We start from the raw sequence: 25,611 nt of genomic DNA, 5'->3' as shown, positions 1-25,611 counted from the left end.
GGCTTTCCCGCGAATGGACGACGAAGGAGTGGACGCCATGGTCACCGAAAAGATCCTGTTGCTGGCTGACAAATTGGACATCATCATCGTGGCGCAGGACGACGCTGAAATGTCTTCCCTCCGGGCCGCACAACACCTCCACGCCAACCTACTATCGCAGCGACGAAAGGCTAGAATGGCGGCGACCGGCCGTGCCGTGGCTGCAGCCACCCTCCCGGCGGAGGAAATCTGCGCCGTCGACCATCAGCTGGAGTGGAGAGCAGAAGTACGGCCGGCTCGGGACGAACCGAGCCGCCTCGACCAGCAATCGTCATCGGCAGCGCTCCCGCACTGCTACAAGTGCGGCCTCCGGGGTCATGTCGCCTCGGGATGCCGCTCTCCTCGGCAGCGCGGGGCGACGCATCGACAGGATGCCGCGCCTCCTCCCAAGCTCCAACATAACCCGGCGAGTCGCGGCACCCCTCATGTTTGGCCCACGCACACACCCGTCACACACTCACGCACCACAATGAACGGGGGGCCGAGATTGCACACCGTCACGTCAACACGTACCACTGTGGGGACTAATATCCAACCCAGCCAGTGGTCCGTGTTGGCCCATCGCGTTGTGGCCGCGTCGTCGGGGTCGTCAGCCGTTGTGGGGCACATTGATGGGGTTGAGGTGCGCATCCTAGTCGATACGGGAGCATCGGCGACCATTATTTCGGAATTGATTTACAACATTCTTCCCGTTCAAAGCCGTCCTTTGCTGCCCGTTGATGTTCCGTTCTATGCTGCTAACGGGGGCTCACTGGGCATCATTGGACAATTTCGAGCGCAAATTTGTATCGGAGATATCAAAATATCGGGCCCAATTTTTGTCTCCTCCTCGCTGGCGGTTCCGTGCCTGCTGGGGACGGACTTCCTGGGCAAAATGCCGATACGTATCCTAATCGACCAGGGCTGTATTGAGCTCCCGTCGGGCCGACGTATGGCATTTCTACCGTCTCCCTCTGCGGGTCGGACGGCGTTCGCAACGGTACCGGCGCTCGTTGACAGAACGGTACGCGTACCGCCGGGGGCCCAGATGCTGGTGCCTCTTAAATTACGTCGGCCTTTCGCTAAAGGGATCGGGGACCAGGGGGTTCTGCTGGGGCCATCTAGGGTCGGGGTTAGCGGACCTCATTTAATTCCGGCCCAGACCATCGTTAAAGGGGACGGGGACCCTTTCATCGCGGTCCTCAATGTGGGGCCGTGGACGGTGGTGGTTCCACAGGGGACCGTGCTTGCTCACGCAACGCCGGTGCCCTGTGAGGAGCCCGTCGTAAATCGCGTGAGCACTGCCCCTCTGCCGCGACCACATACGGACAGTGATGAGGGGTGGCTCGAGGCGCTTTGTGCGGGATCGACGGACCTGTCGGACTTAGAGCGTCAAAAGCTTAAGACATTGCTGCGTGAATTTTCCGACGTTTTCAGTCGGAACAAATACGATCTGGGCTGTACTCATCTGCTGCGTCACCATATTGATACGGGTGACAGCGCGCCAATTCGCCAGAATCCTTTTCGGTTAAGTCCCGCCGAAAAGGACCATGTCAAATCGGCCGTTGATGACATGTTAGCCGCCGACATCATTTCTCCTTCTACCAGCCCTTGGGGAGCGCCGATTGTCTTAGTTAAAAAACATGACGGCTCGTTGCGATTTTGCGTCGATTTTCGTCGCCTCAACAAAATTTCGGTTGCCGACGCATACCCGCTCCCACGGATGGACGAATCGCTTGATGCCTTGGCGGGGGCGCGATTCTTCTCCACATTGGATTTGCTTTCGGGATTCTGGCAGCTTCCTCTGGACGATGATTCGAAACCAAAAACTGCATTCCGTACACCGCACGGCCTGTTCCAATTCAACCGGTTGCCGATGGGACTCCACTCAGCGCCGGCAACTTTCCAGCGATTGATGGAATTGGTTTTGGCTGGGTTACAATGGGACTCGTGCTTGATTTATTTGGATGACGTTATCGTCTTTAACAAAACATTCGACGAACATCTCCAGAGGTTGCGGGCGGTTTTCCTCAAAATGCGGGCTGCAAATTTGAAATTTAAACCCCAAAAATGCATTTGTTACGCGAATCCGTGAGTTATTTGGGACATATCGTCGGGCGCTCAGGTATTGCTACCGATCCCGCCAAAACGCAGTGTGTCAGCTCCTGGCCGACTCCCACCTCTGTGGGAGAGGTCAGGAGTTTCGTTGGTTTCGCGTCGTATTACCAACGGTTTGTCGCGGCACCTACACGCTTTGACATCAAAGGGGGTCCGGTTCCACTGGGGCCAGGAGGAGGAGGCTGCCTTCCGATCCCTCCGGGACGCGTTGGTTAAGGCTCCTCCCTTGGTTTACCCTGATTTTTCCACACCCTTTTTGCTCGACACGGACGCGAGCAACACGGGTATTGGGGGCGTGCTTTCGCAGGTGGTTGACGGCGTGGAATGGGTGGTTGCGTACGGTAGTCGGGTGTTGTCTCCAGCAGAGCAAAGATATTGTGTCACCCATCGGGAACTGTTGGCAATTGTTAACCTCATCCAACAGTATCGCCCATATCTGTACGGTCGGCATTTCACCGTCCACACAGATCATGCGGCACTACAGTACGCCCTGCGAGTTCAACAACCATCGGGACAATTGTCTCGATGGTTGGAGATTCTCCAGGACTTCGATTTCGAAACTACGTACCGTAAGGGCGTTCGCCACACAAATGCAGACGCTCTGTCACGGATGCCAACCACCTCCGAATGCGCATGCCTCCTGGGGTCGGGACGTTGCAGGCCTCCGAGTGAAATGTCCGTTCCGGTCTTGGCGGCCGCCGCTGACGCAACGTCGATGACGGATTCAATTGCACAAGAGGGAAAAGATTCCCTCTTGGGGTTGCCTGTTGCTGAATGGGGGCGCCTCCAGATGGAGGATACCTCCCTCCTCGCGTTGCGTCGTTGCGTCGGAAGTGCCAGGCGGGGGAGGGGTGATGTCGACTCATGGGAGATGGTCCAGGGACTGTTAATGCATTGGGATGGGAGATCCCATCGACACCGGCTGGTGGTCCCTTCTGGGTTGCGGGGTAAGGTGGTGTGGGCCGCTCATGAGCGCCTCCTCCACCTGGGGACTCAAAAAACCCTCGCCATGCTCCAGCTAGATTTTTTTTGGCCGGGCATGACAAGGGATGTCGGGGATCTGTTGGGATCATGTCCTCGGTGTGCGCAACGTAAACCACCAGCACGGGAGTCTAACCCGCCTTTGCAATCCATCAAGGTTTCCAGGGTCAACGAGCTTGTCGCGCTTGATATTCTGGGCCCATTCCCCGCTACCCCCAGGGGCAACAGATACCTATTGACCGGGGTGGAATATTTTACGCGCTGGCCTATGGCCTGGCCCCTTGCCAACCAGTCGGCAGCAGCCATCGCGGAGGCCTTTGTCCAGGGATACGTCCTGGACAAAGGTGCTCCGGAGCGGCTGCTGACCGACCAGGGCAAAACATTTTCTGGTAAACTTCTCCAAGAAGTCTGTGAGCTCCTGGGCACGAAAAAAATTCGTACCTCCCCATATCATCCGCAAACTGACGGGATGGTCGAGCGTCTGCATCGAACCATCACGTCGATGCTGTCCCAACAGGTCTCGGACTCACAGACCGATTGGGACCTTCAAATTCAAGGGGTCTTGGCAGCATATAGAATGGCTCCCCATGCGGCAACGGGATTTTCCCCCTTCTTCTTGATGTATGGCCGCGAACCTGACCCGCCTGTTCAGACCCAGCTGCAGATCTCCACGCCGCGGGGTAAAACTAAATTGGCCGACCACGTTAAATTCAATATTGCTAAATTAACAGAGGCACGGGAGGCTGCTATGCAAAATTCTGACCTCCGCCAGAAGGCTAACGAGAGGCTCAGGCTGGGTCGGGCGCACGTACTGCAGTGGAAATCGGGTGACAAGGCATGGTTACACTGTCCACAGGTACCGCTTGCAACCTCCTCTAAACTGGTGCGGCCGTGGCGGGGCCCTGTGGAGGTGGTTCAGGTTTTGCGGCCTCAGTGTGTACGCATCAAATGGGGGAAGCGGCGGTGGTTTGTGCACCCCTCCAGATTGAAACCCTTCATTGCGGTCCGAGTTCCCACTTCACACACGCATGGCCAGACATGTGGGGGGTCCGCCGACTCGCAGGGTCCGTCTCCGCTGCTCTCACCTAACGTGCTGCCGGCTGTCCCACCCCCAGGTGCACCGGGAGTGATGGGCTCACGCCCGACAACCCCTCCTGGGGATGCCAAGGGTCACGCGGCAACGGAAAGTGACTCACTCGGACACGGACGGTCGTCACCCAACAGTCCGCCATCCGGGGTTGCCCCGTGTGACGGGCCTGCTGCAAGAACGCGCGCAAAAATGCGCAGACTTTTGTGAGGCCCGGAGAAATGTACATATGTTGTGTTCATTGTGTGTTGTGTGGGTGGTGTGTTTCCTGCACATTGGATTGTACATATGTTGTGTTCATTGTGTGTTGTGTGTGTGGTGGGTTCTCCTACAAATTGTGTATAGGGTGCTCTTACGGTATTCGTATTTATTCAGGGGGGGTGCGCCGGGTTAATTCTCTTCTTGCTGTTGCGGTTCTTGTTGGTGTTCTTGTTGTTGTTATTGTTGAAAAAATTGTGAGGCACACGCGGGTTCAAGGGGTAAATACACTTTTATTGTTGTTTTTTTTGCAGCCGGGACGGCTGCGAGCTGTACAGGGGGGAGGGTGATATAGGGTTGTTACGGAGGGGCTGTATACAATGGGATCAGATGGGAAAGAAACACAGTGGGCGTGGCTATGTCGGTGCACGGGCAGGTGCTCCCAGCGACGTCCGCATCGGGCAGCCTGGGGGGCTGACTCGGAGCTGGGATCCCCCGGGGCTCCACCCCTCAGCGGGGGTTTTGAGATAAAAGGGGATGAGCCGGAGGGCTCGGGGAGAGATGTTAAGCTAAACCAGTGAAGACGGAAGATCGTCATAGAGAGAGCCCTGGACTCCCCTGGATCGCCGCCCTTATCAGGGCTGCACAGGATCGAGCCAGTGGCGTGGTCCCGAGAGCCAGAGCTGGTGCTCTTGTCAGAGCTGGTCTGGGACTCCAGGTACCGTGAGCCCGACTTACCAGTGTCGGGCTAGCTAGCCTCCTCTAGCCCATTAGTGGAGGACCCAGAGGTAGGCTAGGTGTAGCTAGAGAGTGTATCCCCTGTTAGACGGGTGAGGGGGCCGATACCCCCTCCAGTGTTGTATGTCAGTGCTGTACTGTACCGACACGGAATAAATACGTGTGCCTCCAACCCCGGTGTCAAAGTCTCCTGGAACATTATTACATATGTCCAAAACTGTTACTTTTCGGGAAACGAAAGAAAACCTGTTTTTTCCCCAAAATAATTTCCAAGCTCTTTTAATGCTTTTCATTGGTTAAATATTTGTAAAACACATTGACAGATGTAAAGGGTGAGCAAAAGCATTAATTTTTGAAAAAATATGGAGATATAAAATATGGATTCTGCCTGATACATTGTTACTGTCGGGATGGAAACCTTGTATCTCCATATTTATATTATAATAAACATTTTATTTTATAACTAAATGAAATGTATTTATTTTGTCAGGTCTGCGACACAATCTTGGTCCACACCAAAGCAAGGTTCTCCTTTACCGACCACCTTGTAAGTGCCACGCTGCTACAAGGAGAGATGTTTCAACAGCATGGCCATAAATTCCCTGTTGAGGCTCTGAACATCACTGTCAGGGCATACCCTATGTTAAATAAGGCGAAGCTGAAGACTGAACTGTCTGTCATTTATGAGAGTCCAGAATTCAAGGGCTGCTGTGGTGCATTGGCGCTGTACCAGGTTTTGCTGAAGTACAACCTCCAGGATACTTTTTCAGAGACTGTTGCTCTGTTGAACATCCTCATAACCACTCCCATGACAACTGCTGAAGCTGAGAGGTGTTTCTCAACCTTAAAGAGAATCAAGACATTCCTGAGAAGTGTAATGGGACAGGAACGTCTGAATGCAATGGCTATGCTTTCCATGGAGAGGGAACTAGTCAGGAACATGCCTGCTTTCAATGAGAGAGTAATTGATCACTTTGCTACTTTGAAAGAGAGAAGAGCAACATTTCAGTATAAGTAAGCAGTGTATTAAGCGAGTAATGTGATGTAAGCAGTGTAATAATAGTGAGTATAGAAACAAACAAGATGTATTGTAAGAGTCACTTTATTTTTCATTAATATTAAAGAAGTGAAGTTGCCTTTACATGCTTAAGCTGTTAATGTATCCATTGCATGGGTGGACCTTATCCTTATCAATCATCCAAACATTTGCCCCCCCTGAGAGATTTTGCAGGAGCAGCCACTGTCTATTACTATAGTACTATACCGCCTTCAACTTTTATGAACGACTGGGTGTCTAAGCTCTTTGGTTGTTTCGGTAAAGTCACGTAGTTAGAAATAAGATAAAACAAATCACGACGTTTCAATCGCAAAACAAGATTGGGTGTCTACACTATGGGAACCTCATTTGCCAGTAAAAATATGATAATTGGTTCTTTACCCTCTGATGGTGCATTGTCTTTGAGTTGTGCGCCTTTTGGCGTCATCTGGTCCAACCCATATGAGACTAGGCTCTAAGGAAAGCTGTCTCGGGTGTGGATCAATCAACTTCAAGGACAGTGCACATTATCAGAGTTATGTTCTTTTGTTTGCATTATGACTGCAGGTATTGCGGTCTATGCAAACATGACTCCTTGTAAAAAGGTGTCAGTTTTGTTGCCAGATAGAAGGGTAAAAAACCAATTATCAAGATTGGGTGTCTAAGGTTAGCGATTTGTCGTACTATCTGGCTGTATAGCAAATGAAAAAAACACAATTACTTTACTGTGCACGTGAAACATTTTACGTGTTTTAATATTTACGTGTTTTTTTTTATTTAGGGCCGCTTTCTAACATCATGCTACAGGCTCCGCACTATCTTCGCCCGGCACTGCATGAGTGCCGTGTCGTTGAAGGCCGCCACCACCCGACACGGCCAATTGTCGCGTGAACGAAACTTGCCCAGTTCAGTTCGATTCGGGACCGTTTTTCCGGTATCAAAGTATCAAAACAAATTCAAATAATAGGTCAGTTTAACACGTAGGCTTTCGCGACCAATTCTTTTTACCTATTCGGGCAGTAATACAACAGGAGTTGTGTTAATAAGTTCAAACCCCAAGTAGATTCTATCTTTTGCAAGGAATGAAATGACTGCGTTCACCACACACAAATAATGCTTGTGGTGAACAAGCAAACAGAACACGCCGTGATAATAGTCGACAGGCGTTGCCTTTGGAGCTGATCGTCCTCCACCAGAGACATCGGCAGCCTTCTTTATGGGCCAAGTCTCACCGCCAGCGGCAGACCAGAGAACAACGCCAAACGGCGACCAGTACAAGGGCAGTGCCACGCGTATCGGAGCATTTATAATGAGAACCACCACCACCACCACGCACTGCTGGCTTGCCGTCAAACGAACCTCTGGCATCTCCCGAGAGAGAGAGAGAAAGAGAGAGATAGGCAGAGAGAGACGGAGAGTAATCCTCTTGAATTGCTCGCCACTATCAACCACCTTCACCATCGTCGACAAATCCATCACCACCACCACCACCATCCTCATCGAAGGTAATAAGACGACAACATTGTTCTTAATCATTTATTGTGTATTGTCTGAGAGTCATTGCAAGCTAAACAATCGCCATTTGCCCCCCCCCCCCCGCCCGCCACCTCTGTGTTCGCTAGTACCAGGGCACGTGGGGTCACGTTCTCATAGAGACCCACAGAGACCCACAGAGACTCATAGAGACCCACAGAGACCCACACTCATAGAGACCCACAGAGACCCACAGAGACTCATAGAGACCCACAGAGAGCCACAGAGACTCATACTCATAGAGACCCAGAGAGACCCACACTCATAGAGACCCACAGAGACCCACAGAGACTCATAGAGACCCACAGAGAGCCACAGAGACTCATACTCATAGAGACCCAGAGAGACCCACACTCATAGAGACCCACAGAGACCCACACTCATAGAGACCCACAGAGACCCACAGAGACCCACAGAGAGCCACAGAGACTCATACTCATAGAGACCCAGAGAGACCCACAGGAGACTCATACTCATAGAGACCCACAGAGACCCACACTCATAGAGACCCACAGAGACCCACACTCATAGAGACCCACAGAGACCCACAGAGACTCATAGAGACCCACAGAGACCCACAGAGACTCATAGAGACCCACAGAGACCCACAGAGACCCAGAGGAGCTGTGCGGAACGGAGAGACAGACCGAGCCGAGGTTCCCTGTAAAATAAGAAACTATGAACTAGTTTGTGTGTGTGTGTGCGTGTGTGTGTGTGTGCGCGTGTGTGTGCGTGTGCGTGCGTGTGTGTGTGTGCGCGTGTGTGTGTGTGCGTGCGTGTGTGTGTGTGTGTGTGCGTGTGTGTGTGTGTGCGTGTACGTGTGCGTGTGTGTGTGTGCGTGTGTGTGCGTGTGTGTGCGTGTGTGTGTGTGTGCGTGTGTGTGTGTGTACGTGTGTGCGTGTGTGTGCGTGTGCGTGTTAGCCGGTGTAAGGCCCTGCTGGGCTGCTGCGTAGCTCTTAGAAGTGACCATCTGGTCATCACAGATGACAGCTGCTCAACCAAGTGGTGGATTGTCATCATCATCATCGTCAATCATCATCATCGTCAATCATCATCATCAATCATCATCAATCATCATCAATCATCATCATCAATCATCATCATCATCATGGTCGTGTGGGAATTCATAGCCCCAGCCAAATTACTCTGATCGTGTGGAGACATTGATTCTAAATGTGTGGAGTGGGGGGAACAGGATGACTCGGAGAACAATCCACGCTGTGACCACCACGGGGAGAGAGGCGCAGACTCCAAATATACAGCAGCAGCAGCAGGCATCGAACCCACGACCTCCTGTACACCAGGCGAGGTAGTTAACATCTCACCCACTCACTCAGGCATCGTCAGGGTCCGGGATGGAACCCACGACCTCCTGTGTACCAGGCGAGGTAGTTAACATCCCTTAGCCACCGTGAAAAAATGAGAGAGATATTTACTGCAGAATAATTTAAAATAAATAATTAACTTATATGGCCCAATTAATCGCTGCGCGTTGTGTTCGCAGCGCCAATGGGGTACACGACGCGTCGAGCGGTGATCATGTCGCGCGATGGCGACCCCCTGCGTACCAGGCGAGGTAGTCAACATCTCCTGGCCCACCGCTAAGCGCCCACTCCCTCCCTCCTCAGCCCCGCCCCCCACCCCGAGCCCCCCCCGGCCCCCCGTCCCGCCATCAGCTGATCCATCTCGGCCGGGTCGACCGCGGGCAGCGGTTGCCGCCAGTAGGTGGCGGTGCCGAAGTCGTGGGGGGCGGAGATCCGCGGAGTCGAGTGGGGGGCACGGCCTGGGAGCACGGGGGGAGGAGGGGGGTGAGGGGGGGGGAGATTGGGGGGGGGTGGTCCCTTGGTGGGGGTCGCCTGTAGGGGGAGGGGCAGGAAGGGAGAGAGAGACATCCGGACACAGAGGGACAGAGAGAGATGGAGAGAAACGGGCAGTGCCTCAACTTATGAACACCCGCACTCACAGACACACACATTTACAGACACAACAACAACAACAACCGCCATTCGCCACTAAGTGGCGGTGACGTCACCACGACGCTTGTGCCAGGCCACGTGCACCTTGAGGCCACGTGAAATGTCGAACGCGCGCTGGCAGGAGGTCACGGAGCAGACCCAGCAGGTGCCACGGGTCGACTGACCGAGACGACTGGCTGATGCACCACCTGTGCCCCCTACTGTGCCAACTCACTGTGCTTTAGCTACCCGGCGCTCCGATCGTTGTTATGAGCGTCGCTCCTCCGCCCTCCGTTCAACTGCCTAGTAGCGTCCTTCACGAGCCTCCTCCACAGAGGCCGATCTTGACACCGCTGGTACCAGTCATTGGCAAGTCCACTCAGCTCCACATCCTCCCGTACCACATCACTCCATCTCGTCTCTAGCCCGTATCACACCCGTGTAGCCCCCTCGAGCCGAACAAAAGCTGTTTAGGCATGACCCAGCCAAGCAGCCTTGCCTGCCGGAGGAGCTCACCGATGGGACTTTGTCCAGATCTTTCAAGGATTTGTGAGCTCCTCACACAATCCAGCCTGGTTAAACCCAGGATGGATCGATCGTAGGCAGGCCAGCCTAAATGTTTCCAACCGGCGAAGATGTTCCATTAGTGGGGTCCACGTTTTGCAAGCGTAGAGAAGGAAGGGAATTACTGTGGCCGAGAATACCTGAAGCTTCGTGCGGAGCGACAGACCAGGTAGCTTCCACACAGCATTACGCAACCGATGAAATGATTATGCCACTCGACTGATTCGGAGTGAGACCTCTGCTGTCAAACCAGAGCCGGTCATGATTACACTGCCCAGGTATGGGAAACTCTCCACTCTCTACACAACTGCCCCATCACTGATTGGGAGTTGTGGGGGTGGAGTGTCCGATGGTACAAAATACCCAGGCAGGTGCGTAGTTTTGGTGGGGCTGATGGTAAGGCCCCACCTCTTAGTGACATGCTTTAGGTTCAGCAGCAGCATTTCTAACCCCTCCTCTGAGTGAGCAGCAATTACCAGATCATCGGCATACATAACATGGTTGACAAATAGGGAGCCATCCATTGACCGCACCCGGGAATCTATCAGCCTCCCATTGTATCTGTAACAGATGGAAATTCCTCCGGTACAGCCAATGAAGGCTTCACAAACTACGTGGTCGAAATAGATGTTAAATAATGTGGGAGCCAGAGGAGATCCATGTCGCACAGCAAGGTGAACAGGGAATTGCTCCGACTCCCAGCCATGTAGTTTTACCCGGGCCCACTCACCATCATGAAGGTCCTTAATGATTGTGAACAGAACATCAGGGACTGCAAAAGCACGAAGAACAACCCAGAGCCCATGCCTACTGATGGTATCATCGGCCTTGACCAGGTCAATAAAGCAGAGATGTAGGTCTTGTTGGGATTTCCTACACCTCTGCTGTAACAGACGGACAGAAAATATGGCATCTGTGCAGGACCGCCCTTTCCTGAAACCGCATTGGGGCTCCGCAAGCCTCTCCTCAGCGTGCCTAGCAAGGCGATGTTGAATAATCCTTGCCAGGGCCTTTCCCGGCACATTGAGGAGTGAGATGCCCCTGTAGTTGTTACAGTATGTGCGGTCCCTCTTCTTAAAGAGGACCACCAAGACATCCTTCCAGTCCTGCGGAACCCATCCAGTGGTCCAGACTGTTGTTATGATGTCATGTAGAGCAGTCTGTGGACAAGCATTTTGCTTGAGAGATCATCTCTGCCCGGTGTCGTTCCTGGTCTCAGACTCTGGATCACCTTAAGTACTTCCTCAACAGATGCTACCTCAGCAAGCCACTCACAGGGGGTGAAAACTTCTTCCAACGTTTGATGCACCGCAGCCTCAGAAGGGTCATCCCCACTTTGCCCCATGTTTTCCAAAAACCTCACAGAAATGCTCAGCAAATCTGCAAACGTGTTCTTGGTGGTCAGAGATTGGATCACCATTTTTTCCCCTAATGATGGTGTTAGGGGTGGCGCTGCAGGTTACTTTTGTTGATGGATATAAATAGCGATTTGTGATCGCGGGCCACTGAGGCAGACTCCATCTCCTCAGCAACCCGCAACCACCACCCATCCTTGCAGCTCTACATGGCTCTCCGAACCTCCGAGCGAAGGCTGCGGTAAGCCTCCTCATTCTCTGACGTGGGATGCTGTAGACGATGAGAGTGGGCCTGTCGCTTTTCCTCAGCCAGCCTGAACACCTCCTCTGTCAGCCAGGGTTTCTGGGGAGGTCTGGACCGTGTACCCTAAACAGTCATTGCAGCTACATGAGCCACAGTCCTAAACCTCGCCCATCTCCCCTCGAGAACAAGACTGGGGGATGATGCCAACCCCAGCCGCAAGTGATGATGAAATTCTCGCTTTCAACTTTCATCAGCTACCTGAGACCATGCCACTGTGGGTTTGAATGGGGTCCTGGATGTACACCCACCACCGGAGTGGAAGAATGGCAGGCGCATCTTACAGATGACAAGTCGATGGTCAGTGGGCAGATCAGCTCCACGGTAGGTTCTGGTGTCAAGGACATGGGCCCGCATCTGCTGTTTCATCACTATATAGTCCAGCAGATGTTCTTGCTTGGACCCGGCATGCATCCATGATGTTTCGTGGATGTGCTGATGCCAGAACAGCATGTTGGTAATTACAAGCCCATGGGCTGCACAACAATTCTAGCAGCCTCCTACCGTTGTTATTGTGCTGATAAGAGAGAGATACGCAAACTCCAAATATACAGCATGCGTCAGGGTCGGAATCGAACCCACGACCTCCTGTACACCAGGCGAGGTAGTCAACATCTCATAGCCACTATGATGACGATGATGATTAGAAAGAGAGATGCAAACTCCAAATATACAGCAGCAGCAGGCATCGTCAGGGTCGGTATCGAACCCACGACCTCCTGTATGCCAGGCGAGGTAGTGAACATCTCCTAGCCACCACTCCCCACACAACTCTCTCTGTCACACACTCCCACCCTCCCTCCCTCTCACTGATTGTCTGGAGGTCGTCAGAGCCGATCTCCGGGAGCGGCAGCTTCCAGAAGTGCAGGCAGTTGAACTGCAGCAGCAATGCCTCCTCGTGCATGGCTCTGTAGGCAGCAGCATCAGCAGCAGCAGCATCATCAGCACCACCATCAGCACCATCAACATGATCAGCATCATCACCACCATCATCAGCATCATCAGCACCATCACCACCATCATCACCACCATCATCAGCATTATCAGCACCATCACCACCATCATCAACACCATCATCAACACCACCTTCGGCACCATCACCACCATCATCAGCATCATCAACACCATCAGCACCATCTTCAGCATCACCACCATCATCAGCATCATCAACACCATCAGCACCATCTTCAGCATCACCACCATCATCAGCATCATCAGCACCATCATCAACATCATCAGCATCATCATCAGCACCATCACCACCACCATCATCAGCACCATCAGCATCATCACCACCATCATCACCACCATCATCAGCATCATCAGCACCATCACCACCACCATCATCATCAGCACCATCAGCATCATCAGCAGCGGTGACCTGGCGCGGTTCGTCCACTAGGGGGCGATGGGGCGCCGCCCCGCCGAGCGCCGTGAATACGAGACGATGATTTCTCTCCGAAAGACTTTGCTATCAATAGACAGACAATAGACAGACAAAAAACAATAGACAGACAATAGACAATAGATAGACAATAGACACTAGATAGACAATAGACACTAGATAGACAATAGACAGACAATAAACAATAGACAGACAATAGACAATAGATAGACAATAGACAATAGATAGACAATAGACAGACAATAGACAATAGATAGACAATAGACAGACAATAGACATGCAATAGATAGACAATAGATACACAATAGACAATAGGTAGACAATAGACAGACAATATACAATAGATAGACAATAGACAGACAATATACAATAGATAGACAATAGACAATAGATAAACAATAGACAATATATATAGACAATAGACAATAGAAAGACAATAGATAATAGACAGACAATAGACAATAGACAGACAATAGACAATATATAGACAATAGATAATGATAGACAATAGATAGACACTAGACAATAGACAGGCAATAGGCAATAGATAGACAATAAACAATAGACAAACAATAGACAGACAATAGACACTAGATAGACAATATACAATAGATAGACAATAGATAGACACTAGACAATATACAGACACTAGACAATAGACAGATAATAGGCAATAGATAGACAATAGACACTAGATAGACAATAGATATACAATAGACAATAGATAGACAATAGACAATAGATAGACAATAGACAATAGACAGACACTAGACAATAGACAATAGATAGACGCTAGACAATAGATAGACAATAGACAATAGACAGACACTAGACAATAGACAATAGATAGACGCTAGACAATAGATAGACACTAGACAATAGATAGACAATAGACAATATATATACAATATATAGACAATAGACAATAGATAGACAATAGATAGACAATAGATAGACAATAAACAATAAATAGACAATAGATAGACACTAGACAATAGATAGACACTAGACAATAGACACTAGACAATAGATAGACACTAGACAATAGACAATAGATAGACGCTAGACAATAGATAGACACTAGACAATAGATAGACACTAGACAATAGATAGACAATAGACAATATATATACAATAGATAGACAATAGATAGACAATAGACAATAGATAGACAATAGACAATATATACAATAGATAGACAATAAACAATAGATAGACAATAGATAGACACTAGACAATAGACACTAGACAATAGATAGACACTAGACAATAGATAGACAATAGACAATATATATACAATAGATAGACAATAGACAATATATATACAATAGATAGACAATAGACAATAGATAGACAATAGACAATATATATACAATAGATAGACAATAAACAATAGATAGACAATAGATAGACACTAGACAATAGACACTAGACAATAGATAGACACTAGACAATAGATAGACACTAAACAATAGATAGACACTAGACAATAGATAGACACTAGACAATAGATAGACACTAGACAATATACAGACACTAGACAATAGACAGACAATAGGCAATAGATAGACAATAGACACTAGATAGACAATAGATATACAATAGACAATAGATATACAATAGACAATAGATAGACAATAGATAGACAATAGACAATAGATAGACAATAGACAGACACTAGACAATAGACAATAGATATACGCTAGACAATAGATAGACAATAGACAATAGATAGACAATAGACAATAGATAGACACTAGACAATAGATAGACACTAGACAATAGATAGACAATAGACAATATATATACAATAGATAGACAATAGACAATAGATAGACAATAGACAATAGATAGACAATAGACAATAGATAGACAATAGATAGACAATAAACAATAGATAGACAATAGACAATAGATAGACACTAGACAATAGATAGACACTAGACAATAGACACTAGACAATAGATAGACACTAGACAATAGGCGATGCCACCCACCGCTTTTGAGGCGTCGCGCTGAGCCAGAAGCGGACAGCTGAGCGGCGCTCACTGCAGAAGTGGGCGTGGTCTCAGTGGGCGGGGTCCTAGTCTCAGTGGGCGGGGTCCTAGTCTCAGTGGGCGGGGTCCTGGTCTCAGTGGGCGGGGTCAGGTCTCAGTGGGCGGGGTCCTAGTCTCAGTGGGCGGGGTCCTAGTCTCAGTGGGCGGGGTCGGGTCTCAGTGGGCGGGGTCCTGGTCTGAATGGGCGGGGCCCGGGTCTGAGTGGGCGGGGTCGGGTCTCAGTGGGCGGGGCCAGGTCTGAGTGGGCGGGGCTCGGGTCGCAGTGGGCGGAACTGTGTCTGAGTAGGGGGGACCGGATATAAGTGGGCGGGGCTGAGTGGGCGGGGCCGAGTCTGAGTGGGCGGGGTCGGGTCTCAGTGGGCGGGGCCAGGTCTGAGTGGGCGGGGCTCGGGTCGCAGTGGGCGGAACTGTGTCTGAGTAGGGGGGACCGGATATAAGTGGGCGGGGCTGAGTGGGCGGGGCCGAGTCTGAGTGGGCGGGGCCGAGTCTGAGTGGGCGGGGGCACCGAATCGCGAGTGAAATTTGAGAGAGAGGGAAAAAAAACCGCCACGCAGAATCGAGAATCGTCCGAGAGTCGATAGCGTCAAGAATCGACGCGGAATCGAGAATCGCCACGCGACGCCATCGCTGAAGGAACTGAACGAGAGACGCAGCAGAGAACTCGCAGGAAGACGCCGATTCGAGGTGAGTCTCCCCCCCCAGCCCCTAGTCGCTGTACCCACAACAAACTCCCCCCCCCCTCCCGGAGCCCCCCAACTCGCTTCGCTGCCGGTCCCTTCGCCTCAGGTTGGGACTGACGCCACCGTCGTAACAGCGCCATCGCGGCCTTCACTAATGGCTGCCGATCTCGCCTCCTCTCTCGCGTGTCTCTCTCTCCCATCTCTCTCTCACTCCTCTCGCTTCTCTCTCTTCTCTCTCCCCGCTCTCTTCTCTTTCCTCTCCCTGTCGCTCGCTCTTCTCTCCCTCGCGCTGCTGCTGCTGCCGCTGCGTGCCGAGTGGACCTAGGGGAGGCCCACGACGCTTCGTGTCCCCGCTGCTCGCGGTGTTGGTGGCCGTGAGCGGGAGTGTGGGTCTGTGTGGGTCTCTGAGTGTGGGTCTGTGTGGGTCTCTCTGAGTGTGGGTGTGTGTGGGTCTCTCTGAGTGTGTCTCTATGAGTGTGGGTCTGTGTGGGTCTCTATGAGTGTGGGTCTGTGTGGGTCTCTCTGAGTGTGGGTGTGTGTGGGTCTCTCTGAGTGTGGGTGTGTGTGGGTCTCTATGAGTGTGGGTGTGTGTGGGTCTCTATGAGTGTGGGTGTGTGTGGGTCTCTATGAGTGTGGGTCTGTGTGGGTCTCTATGAGTGTGGGTCTGTGTGGGTCTCTATGAGTGTGGGTGTGTGTGGGTCTCTCTGAGTGTGGGTGTGTGTGGGTCTCTATGAGTGTGGGTGTGTGTGGGTCTCTATGAGTGTGGGTCTGTGTGGGTCTCTGAGTGTGGGTCTGTGTGGGTCTCTCTGAGTGTGGGTGTGTGTGGGTCTCTCTGAGTGTGTCTCTATGAGTGTGGGTCTGTGTGGGTCTCTATGAGTGTGGGTCTGTGTGGGTCTCTCTGAGTGTGGGTGTGTGTGGGTCTCTCTGAGTGTGGGTGTGTGTGGGTCTCTATGAGTGTGGGTGTGTGTGGGTCTCTATGAGTGTGGGTGTGTGTGGGTCTCTATGAGTGTGGGTCTGTGTGGGTCTCTATGAGTGTGGGTGTGTGTGGGTCTCTATGAGTGTGGGTCTGTGTGGGTCTCTATGAGTGTGGGTCTGTGTGGGTCTCTATGAGTGTGGGTGTGTGTGGGTCTCTATGAGTGTGGGTGTGTGTGGGTCTCTATGAGTGTGGGTGTGTGTGGGTCTCTATGAGTGTGGGTCTCTGTGGGTCTCTATGAGTGTGGGTCTGTGTGGGTCTCTCTGAGTGTGGGTGTCTGTGGGTCTCTATGAGTGTGGGTCTGTGTGGGTCTCTATGAGTGTGGGTGTCTGTGGGTCTCTATGAGTGTGGGTCTGTGTGGGTCTCTATGAGTGTGGGTGTGTGTGGGTCTCTCTGAGTGTGGGTGTGTGTGGGTCTCTATGAGTGTGGGTGTGTGTGGGTCTCTCTGAGTGTGGGTCTGTGTGGGTCTCTATGAGTGTGGGTGTGTGTGGGTCTCTCTGAGTGTGGGTCTGTGTGGGTCTCTCTGAGTGTGGGTGTGTGTTGGTCTCTATGAGTGTGGGTGTGTGTGGGTCTCTATGAGTGTGTGTGTGGGTCTCTATGAGTGTGGGTGTGTGTGGGTCTCTATGAGTGTGGGTGTGTGTGGGTCTCTCTGAGTGTGGGTCTGTGTGGGTCTCTATGAGTGTGGGTGTGTGTGGGTCTCTATGAGTGTGGGTGTGTGTGGGTCTCTATGAGTGTGGATCTGTGTGGGTCTCTATGAGTGTGGGTGTGTGTGGGTCTCTCTGAGTGTGGGTGTGTGTGGGTCTCTATGAGTGTGGGTCTGTGTGGGTCTCTATGAGTGTGGGTGTGTGTGGGTCTCTCTGAGTGTGGGTGTGTGTGGGTCTCTATGAGTGTGGGTCTGTGTGGGTCTCTATGAGTGTGGGTGTGTGTGGGTCTCTCTGAGTGTGGGTCTGTGTGGGTCTCTATGAGTGTGGGTGTGTGTGGGTCTCTCTGAGTGTGGGTGTGTGTGGGTCTCTATGAGTGTGGGTGTGTGTGGGTCTCTCTGAGTGTGGGTCTGTGTGGGTCTCTATGAGTGTGGGTGTGTGTGGGTCTCTCTGAGTGTGGGTGTGTGTGGGTCTCTATGAGTGTGGGTCTGTGTGGGTCTCTATGAGTGTGGGTGTGTGTGGGTCTCTCTGAGTGTGGGTCTGTGTGGGTCTCTATGAGTGTGGGTGTGTGTGGGTCTCTCTGAGTGTGGGTGTGTGTGGGTCTCTATGAGTGTGGGTCTGTGTGGGTCTCTCTGAGTGTGGGTCTGTGTGGGTCTCTCTGAGTGTGGGTCTGTGTGGGTCTCTCTGAGTGTGGGTGTGTGTGGGTCTCTATGAGTGTGGGTGTGTGTGGGTCTCTATGAGTGTGGGTGTCTGTGGGTCTCTATGAGTGTGGGTCTGTGTGGGTCTCTCTGAGTGTGGGTGTGTGTGGGTCTCTCTGAGTGTGGGTCTGTGTGGGTCTCTGAGTGTGGGTGTGTGTGGGTCTCTCTGAGTGTGGGTCTGTGTGGGTCTCTATGAGTGTGGGTGTGTGTGGGTCTCTATGAGTGTGGGTGTGTGTGGGTCTCTCTGAGTGTGGGTGTCTGTGGGTCTCTATGAGTGTGGGTCTGTGTGGGTCTCTATGAGTGTGGGTGTCTGTGGGTCTCTGAGTGTGGGTGTGTGTGGGTCTCTATGAGTGTGGGTGTCTGTGGGTCTCTATGAGTGTGGGTGTGTGTGGGTCTCTCTGAGTGTGGGTGTGTGTGGGTCTCTATGAGTGTGGGTCTGTGTGGGTCTCTATGAGTGTGGGTCTGTGTGGGTCTCTATGAGTGTGGGTGTGTGTGGGTCTCTATGAGTGTGGGTGTCTGTGGGTCTCTATGAGTGTGGGTCTGTGTGAGTCTCTATGAGTGGGTGTCTGTGGGTCTCTATGAGTGTGGGTCTGTGTGGGTCTCTCTGAGTGTGGGTGTGTGTGGGTCTCTCTGAGTGTGGGTCTGTGTGGGTCTCTCTGAGTGTGGGTCTGTGTGGGTCTCTATGAGTGTGGGTGTGTGTGGGTCTCTCGGAGTGTGGGTCTGTGTGGGTCTCTATGAGTGTGGGTGTGTGTGGGTCTCTCTTGAGTGTGGGTCTGAGTGTGTCTCTATGAGTGTGGGTCTGTGTGGGTCTCTATGAGTGTGGGTGTGTGTGGGTCTCTCTGAGTGTGGGTCTGTGTGGGTCTCTATGAGTGTGGGTCTGTGTGGGTCTCTATGAGTGTGGGTGTGTGTGGGTCTCTCTGAGTGTGGGTCTGTGTGGGTCTCTATGAGTGTGGGTGTGTGTGGGTCTCTATGAGTGTGGGTGTGTGTGGGTCTCTATGAGTGTGGGTCTGTGTGGGTCTCTATGAGTGTGGGTGTGTGTGGGTCTCTCTGAGTGTGGGTGTGTGTGGGTCTCTATGAGTGTGGGTGTGTGTGGGTCTCTATGAGTGTGGGTGTGTGTGGGTCTCTCTGAGTGTGGGTGTGTGTGGGTCTCTCTGAGTGTGGGTGTGTGTGGGTCTCTATGAGTGTGGGTCTGTGTGGGTCTCTATGAGTGTGGGTGTGTGTGGGTCTCTCTGAGTGTGGGTCTGTGTGGGTCTCTATGAGTGTGGGTCTGTGTGGGTCTCTATGAGTGTGGGTGTGTGTGGGTCTCTCTGAGTGTGGGTCTGTGCGGGTCTCTATGAGTGTGGGTCTGTGTGGGTCTCTATGAGTGTGGGTGTGTGTGGGTCTCTCTGAGTGTGGGTCTGTGTGGGTCTCTATGAGTGTGGGTGTGTGTGGGTCTCTCAGAGTGTGGGTCTGTGTGGGTCTCTATGAGTGTGGGTGTGTGTGGGTCTCTCTGAGTGTTGGTCTCTATGAGTGTGGGTCTGTGTGGGTCTCTTATGAGTGTGGGTCTGTGTGGGTCTCTATGAGTGTGGGTGTGTGTGGGTCTCTATGAGTGTGGGTGTGTGTGGGTCTCTCTGAGTGTGGGTCTCTATGAGTGTGGGTGTGTGTGGGTCTCTCTGAGTGTGGGTCTGTGTGGGTCTCTATGAGTGTGGGTGTGTGTGGGTCTCTCTGAGTGTGGGTCTGTGTGGGTCTCTATGAGTGTGGGTGTCTCTATGAGTGCGGGTCTGTGTGGGTCTCTGTGGGTGTCTGTGGGTCTCTCTGAGTGTGGGTCTGTGTGGGTCTCTGTGAGTGTGGGTCTGTGTGGGTCTCTTTGAGTGTGTGTCTGTGTGGGTGTCTCTGAGTGTGTGTCTGTGTGTGGGTCTCTCTGAGTGTGGGTGTCTGTGGGTCTCTATGAGTCTGTGTCTCTGTGTATCTGTGTGGGTCTCTATGAGTATGGGTCTGTGTGGGTCTCTGAGTCTGTGTCTCTGTGTATCTGTGTGGGTCTCTCTGAGTATGGGTCTCTCTGAGTATGGGTCTGTGTGAGGTCTCTCTGAGTATGTGTCTGTGTGGGTCTCTGGGTCTCTCTGAGTGTGGGTCTGTGTGGGTCTCTATGGGTCTCTCTGAGTGTGGGTCTGTGTGGGTCTCTATGGGTCTCTCTGAGTGTGGGTCTGTATGGGTCTCTGAGTGGTTCTGTGGGTCTCTGAGTTGGTCTGTTGGTCTCTCTGAGTGTGGGTCTGTGGATCGTTGTGGCTCTCTGAGTATGTGTCTGTGTGGGTCTGTGTGGGTCTCTGTGGCTCTCTGTGGCTCTCTGAGTGTGGGTCTGTGTGGGTCTCTCTGAGTATGGGTCTCTGTGGGCCTCAGCTTCATTGCGCTATAAGTTGTGATGGCCAGGTGGTCGCTTCTGACAGCTACACGGCAGCTCAGTGGGGCCTGACAGCCGATACAATGCAAATGATTTATCCTGGAGAAATCCGATGAGCTATGAAGCTCTTTTTCACGCGTCCAGTAGGTTTAGTGTAAACATAGCTTAGTGCATGCTATGCGCATATTTGTGTGTATGCTGTATGTATGCTCTTTGGATTCTGTGTGTGTGTGCTGTGTGTATACATTATACACTATGTATATGACGTGTGTGTGTGTATATACTAGGTGTAAATCTTGACTTGAAGCTTTCGTGACTGCAGGAATTCATAGTCTTTTGGTAAAGCCACGGAGATAGAAAAAATAATCAAAATATCACGACGTTTCGATTGCAACACAAGAACCGTTGGGAAGGAACCATCTGAGGACCCAATCAAAACCATCACGTTGCCATACATAGCGGAGGTCACCAATAAGATTTCCAAAATCATGAGCAAACACAAGATCCAGGTTCAATTCAACGCAGCACATACAATTCGTGATCTGAGCCCTTGTTTGAAGGATGTGATCCCTGACATGCAATACCCCGGCGTCTACAAACTAAGCCGTGTCTGCGGCAGTAGTTACATTGGAGAAACTAAGCGACGTGTCACGGATTCGTACTCTTAGGTGTTTTCGGTAAAGTCACGTAGGTAAAAAATAAAATTAATAAAAGTAAAATAAAAATCACGACGTTTCGGAGGCAACACAAGCTTCCGTCTTCAGGTGTAACCGTCACAGCACGATTGCTGTATCAAGTAAAGAGACATTCTAAGAGACCCGTCCTTGTATATATACTGGTTGAGGCGGGGAGGAGCCAAGGTAGGCACCTGGATCGGAGTTTTGTATTATTATTGTGAGGTTGGTGCGGCTGAGGCTGCTGCTAGGAATGAGCCTTTGTTGTGTAGACTCGTTGAACTGGGAGGTGCCAGAGTTAAGGTGCGTCTGCTGTAAATGGGACTGAGCCTTTGTCATGTAGATGAAACAGCCCTTTGGCATGTTGCTGGGTGGGTAAAACTTAAAGCAGGAAACCAGTTTGTGTAAAAAGAAGCTTAACATGATCAAACAAAACTGGCTTTCTATCAGTAAACTGTACGGTAACTAAAGAATAGTGCCTGTCAAATAAGATGGTCAAATATGTGTAGTTAAATCTTTTTTGCAGGGTTAACATCTTTCCAATGATTACTCAGTTTGTACCCATCATCACGGCTGAAATTATGTCTCGGACCGTGTTCGTGAACACAAGGCAGATCTGAAACACGGTAGGACCAATACCTCGGCCGTGGCTGATTATTGTTTTAATGCGGCTGGCTCACACTAAATTGATTTTTCCACTCTGCAAACCCACTGGCTATCAGCAAAGATTCGTTCATGAAGCCATCCAGATATATAAACACAATTTAAACCGAGAAAATGGGCACAAACCGAGCAATCATTTGAAGGACGTTTATTTACCAGTTTAAGTCATAACTGGCTGTGATGTTTCCATCCTACCTGCCGATGTTAGTAGTTATTTTTGACTATCTGGTGTTAGATCAACAGGTTAAATGTCTTTTCATTAACAGGTTAAATGTCTCACTAACACCACCACCGTGGCTCTACGATCTTACATTGACATGCAGATTTCATCACTAGCCCTGCCCTCTTCGCTTCTGACCCTTGGGCTACACTCATCTCAAACCTTGTCAACATCCTGCCTCGGCAGCTCTCCCGCTATTGTTGTACCTGATGACGATTGCTTGTGTTGCGATCGAAACGTCGTGATATTTTTATTATTTTTCTATCTACGTGTGTATACTACGTGTGTGTGTGTGTACTAGGTGTGTGTATACTACGTGTGTATGTATACTGTGTGCATGCTGTGTGTTTATATATATGATGTGTGTGCATGCTGTGTGTGTATACTAGTTGTGTGTGTGTATACTAGTTGTGTGTGTGTGTATACTAGTTGTGTGTGTGTGTGTGTATACTAGTTGTGTGTGTGTGTGTATACTAGGTGTGTGCGTGGTGTGTGTATACTAGGTATGTGCGTGGTGTGTGTGTATACTAGGTATGTGTGTGCGCTGTGTATATACGATGTGTGTGTGTGTGCTGTGTATATACGATGTGTGTGTGTGTGCTGTGCATATACGATGTGTGTGTGCTGTGTATATACGATGTGTGTGTGTGTGCTGTGCATATACGATGTGTGTGTGTGTGCTGTATATATACGATGTGTGTGTGCTGTATATATACGATGTGTGTGTGTGTGTGCTGTGTATATACGATGTGTGTGTGTGCTGTGTATATACGATGTGTGTGTGTGTGCTGTATATATACGATGTGTGTGTGTGTGTGCTGTGTATATACGATGTGTGTGTGTGCTGTGCATATACGATGTGTGTGTGTGTGCTGTATATATACGATGTGTGTGTGTGTGTGCTGTGTATATACGATGTGTGTGTGTGCTGTGTATATACGATGTGTGTGTGTGTGCTGTGCATATACGATGTGTGTGTGTGTGCTGTGTATATACGATGTGTGTGTGTGCTGTGTATATACGATGTGTGTGTGTGTGCTGTGTATATATGATGTGTGTGTGTGTGCTGTGTATATACGATGTGTGTGTGCTGTGTATATACGATGTGTGTGTGTGTGCTGTGTATATATGATGTGTGTGTGTGTGCTGTGTATATACGATGTGTGTGTGCTGTGTATATACGATGTGTGTGTGTGTGCTGTGTATATATGATGTGTGTGTGTGTGCTGTGTATATACGATGTGTGTGTGTGTGCTGTATATATACGATGTGTGTGTGTGTGTGCTGTGTATATACGATGTGTGTGTGTGCTGTGCATATACGATGTGTGTGTGTGTGCTGTATATATACGATGTGTGTGTGTGTGTGCTGTGTATATACGATGTGTGTGTGTGCTGTGTATATACGATGTGTGTGTGTGTGCTGTGCATATACGATGTGTGTGTGTGTGCTGTGTATATACGATGTGTGTGTGTGCTGTGTATATACGATGTGTGTGTGTGTGCTGTGTATATATGATGTGTGTGTGTGTGCTGTGTATATACGATGTGTGTGTGCTGTGTATATACGATGTGTGTGTGTGTGCTGTGTATATATGATGTGTGTGTGTGTGCTGTGTATATACGATGTGTGTGTGCTGTGTATATACGATGTGTGTGTGTGTGCTGTGTATATATGATGTGTGTGTGTGTGCTGTGTATATACGATGTGTGTGTGCTGTGTATATACGATGTGTGTGTGTGCTGTGTATATACGATGTGTGTGTGTGCTGTGTATATATGATGTGTGTGTGTGCTGTGTATATACGATGTGTGTGTGTGTGCTGTGTATATACGATGTGTGTGTGTGCTGTGTATATACGATGTGTGTGTGTGCTGTGTATATATGATGTGTGTGTGTGCTGTGTATATACGATGTGTGTGTGTGTGCTGTGTATATACGATGTGTGTGTGTGCTGTGTATATACGATGTGTGCTGTGTATATACGATGTGTGTGTGTGTGCTGTGTATATACGATGTGTGTGTGTGCTGTGTATATACGATGTGTGTGTGTGCTGTGTATATACGATGTGTGCTGTGTATATACGATGTGTGTGTGTGTGCTGTGTATATACGATGTGTGTGTGCGCTGTGTATATACGATGTGTGTGTGCTGTGTATATACGATGTGTGTGTGTGCTGTGTATATACGATGTGTGTGTGTGTGCTGTGTATATACGATGTGTGTGTGCGCTGTGTATATACGATGTGTGTGTGCTGTGTATATACGATGTGTGTGTGTGTGCTGTGTATATACGATGTGTGTGTGTGCTGTGTATATACGATGTGTGTGTGTGCTGTGCATATACGATGTGTGTGTGTGCTGTGTATATACGATGTGTGTGTGTGCTGTGTATATACGATGTGTGTGTGTGCTGTGTATATACGATGTGTGTGTGCGCTGTGTATATACGATGTGTGTGTGTGTGTATATACGATGTGTGTGTGTGTGTGCTGTGTATATACGATGTGTGTGTGTGCTGTGTTTCTACGATGTGTCTGTGTGCTGTATATATACTATGTGTGCTGTGTGTATATATACTGTGTATACTTTGTGTGTGCGTGCTGTGTGTATACTAGTGTGTATACTAGGTGTGTGTGTGCTGTGTGTGTATATATACGATGTGTGTGCGTGCTGTGTGTGTATACTAGGTGTGTGTATACTGTGTGTGTATATATACTGTGTGTGTATACTAGGTGTGTGTGTGCTGTGTGTGTATACTATGTGTGCGTGCTGTGTATATATACGAGGTGTGTGCGTGCTGTGTGTGTATACTAGTTGTGTGTGTATATACGATGTGTGTGCGTGCTGTGTGTGTATATATACGATGAGTGTGCGTGCTGTGTGTGTATATATACTGTGTGTGTATACTAGGTGTGTGTGCGTGCTGTGTGTGTATACGATGTGTGTGCGTGCTGTGTGTGTGTATACTAGGTGTGTGCGTGCTGTGTGTGTATATATACGATGTGTGTGCGTGCTGTGTGTGTATACGATGTGTGTGTGTACTGTGTGTATATATACTGTGTTTATATATACGATGTGTGTATATATACTGTGTGTATATATACGATGTGTGTGCGTGCTGTGTGTATATATACTGTGTTTATATATACGATGTGTGTATATATACGATGTGTGTGCGTGTTGTGTGTGTGTAGACTGACCAAGATGTCGGAGCAGGAGAACCACGGAAAGCTGTTTGTGGGCGGGCTGCACTTTGGCACGGACGAGCGCTCGCTGCAGGACGTGTTCGGGAAATACGGCCGCGTGGCACAGGGTGAGTGGAGGCAGTGCTCACC

At 50.2% G+C, this 25,611-nt stretch overlaps 1 protein-coding gene and 1 long non-coding RNA gene across 2 annotated transcripts in view; one reads left to right on the top strand and one right to left on the bottom strand.

The window, feature by feature from the left end:
* Window positions 1–7,698: 7,698 nt before the first annotated feature.
* Window positions 7,699–15,367, bottom strand: LOC144737258 (uncharacterized). The gene is made up of 3 exons (XR_013588923.1): window positions 15,287–15,367; window positions 12,695–12,792; window positions 7,699–9,565 (listed from the first exon to the last, which is right to left on the bottom strand). It is a non-coding gene; the product is annotated as an uncharacterized LOC144737258 (long non-coding RNA).
* A 487-nt stretch (window positions 15,368–15,854) lies between these two features.
* LOC144737246 (uncharacterized) overlaps window positions 15,855–25,611 on the top strand; it is a 70,022-nt gene continuing 60,265 nt past the window's right edge. The window contains 2 exon segments of the mRNA XM_078619967.1: window positions 15,855–16,030; window positions 25,471–25,589. Coding sequence (XP_078476093.1) covers window positions 25,481–25,589 — 109 coding nt within the window. The 5' untranslated portion in view covers window positions 15,855–16,030; window positions 25,471–25,480.

This window comes from Lampetra planeri, chromosome 66 (assembly GCF_965212315.1).
Source record: "Lampetra planeri chromosome 66, kcLamPlan1.2.h2, whole genome shotgun sequence".
NCBI lineage: Eukaryota > Metazoa > Chordata > Hyperoartia > Petromyzontiformes > Petromyzontidae > Lampetra > Lampetra planeri.
Note: the sequence above shows the minus strand (reverse complement) of the source record. Positions and strands in the feature narration are given on the sequence as shown.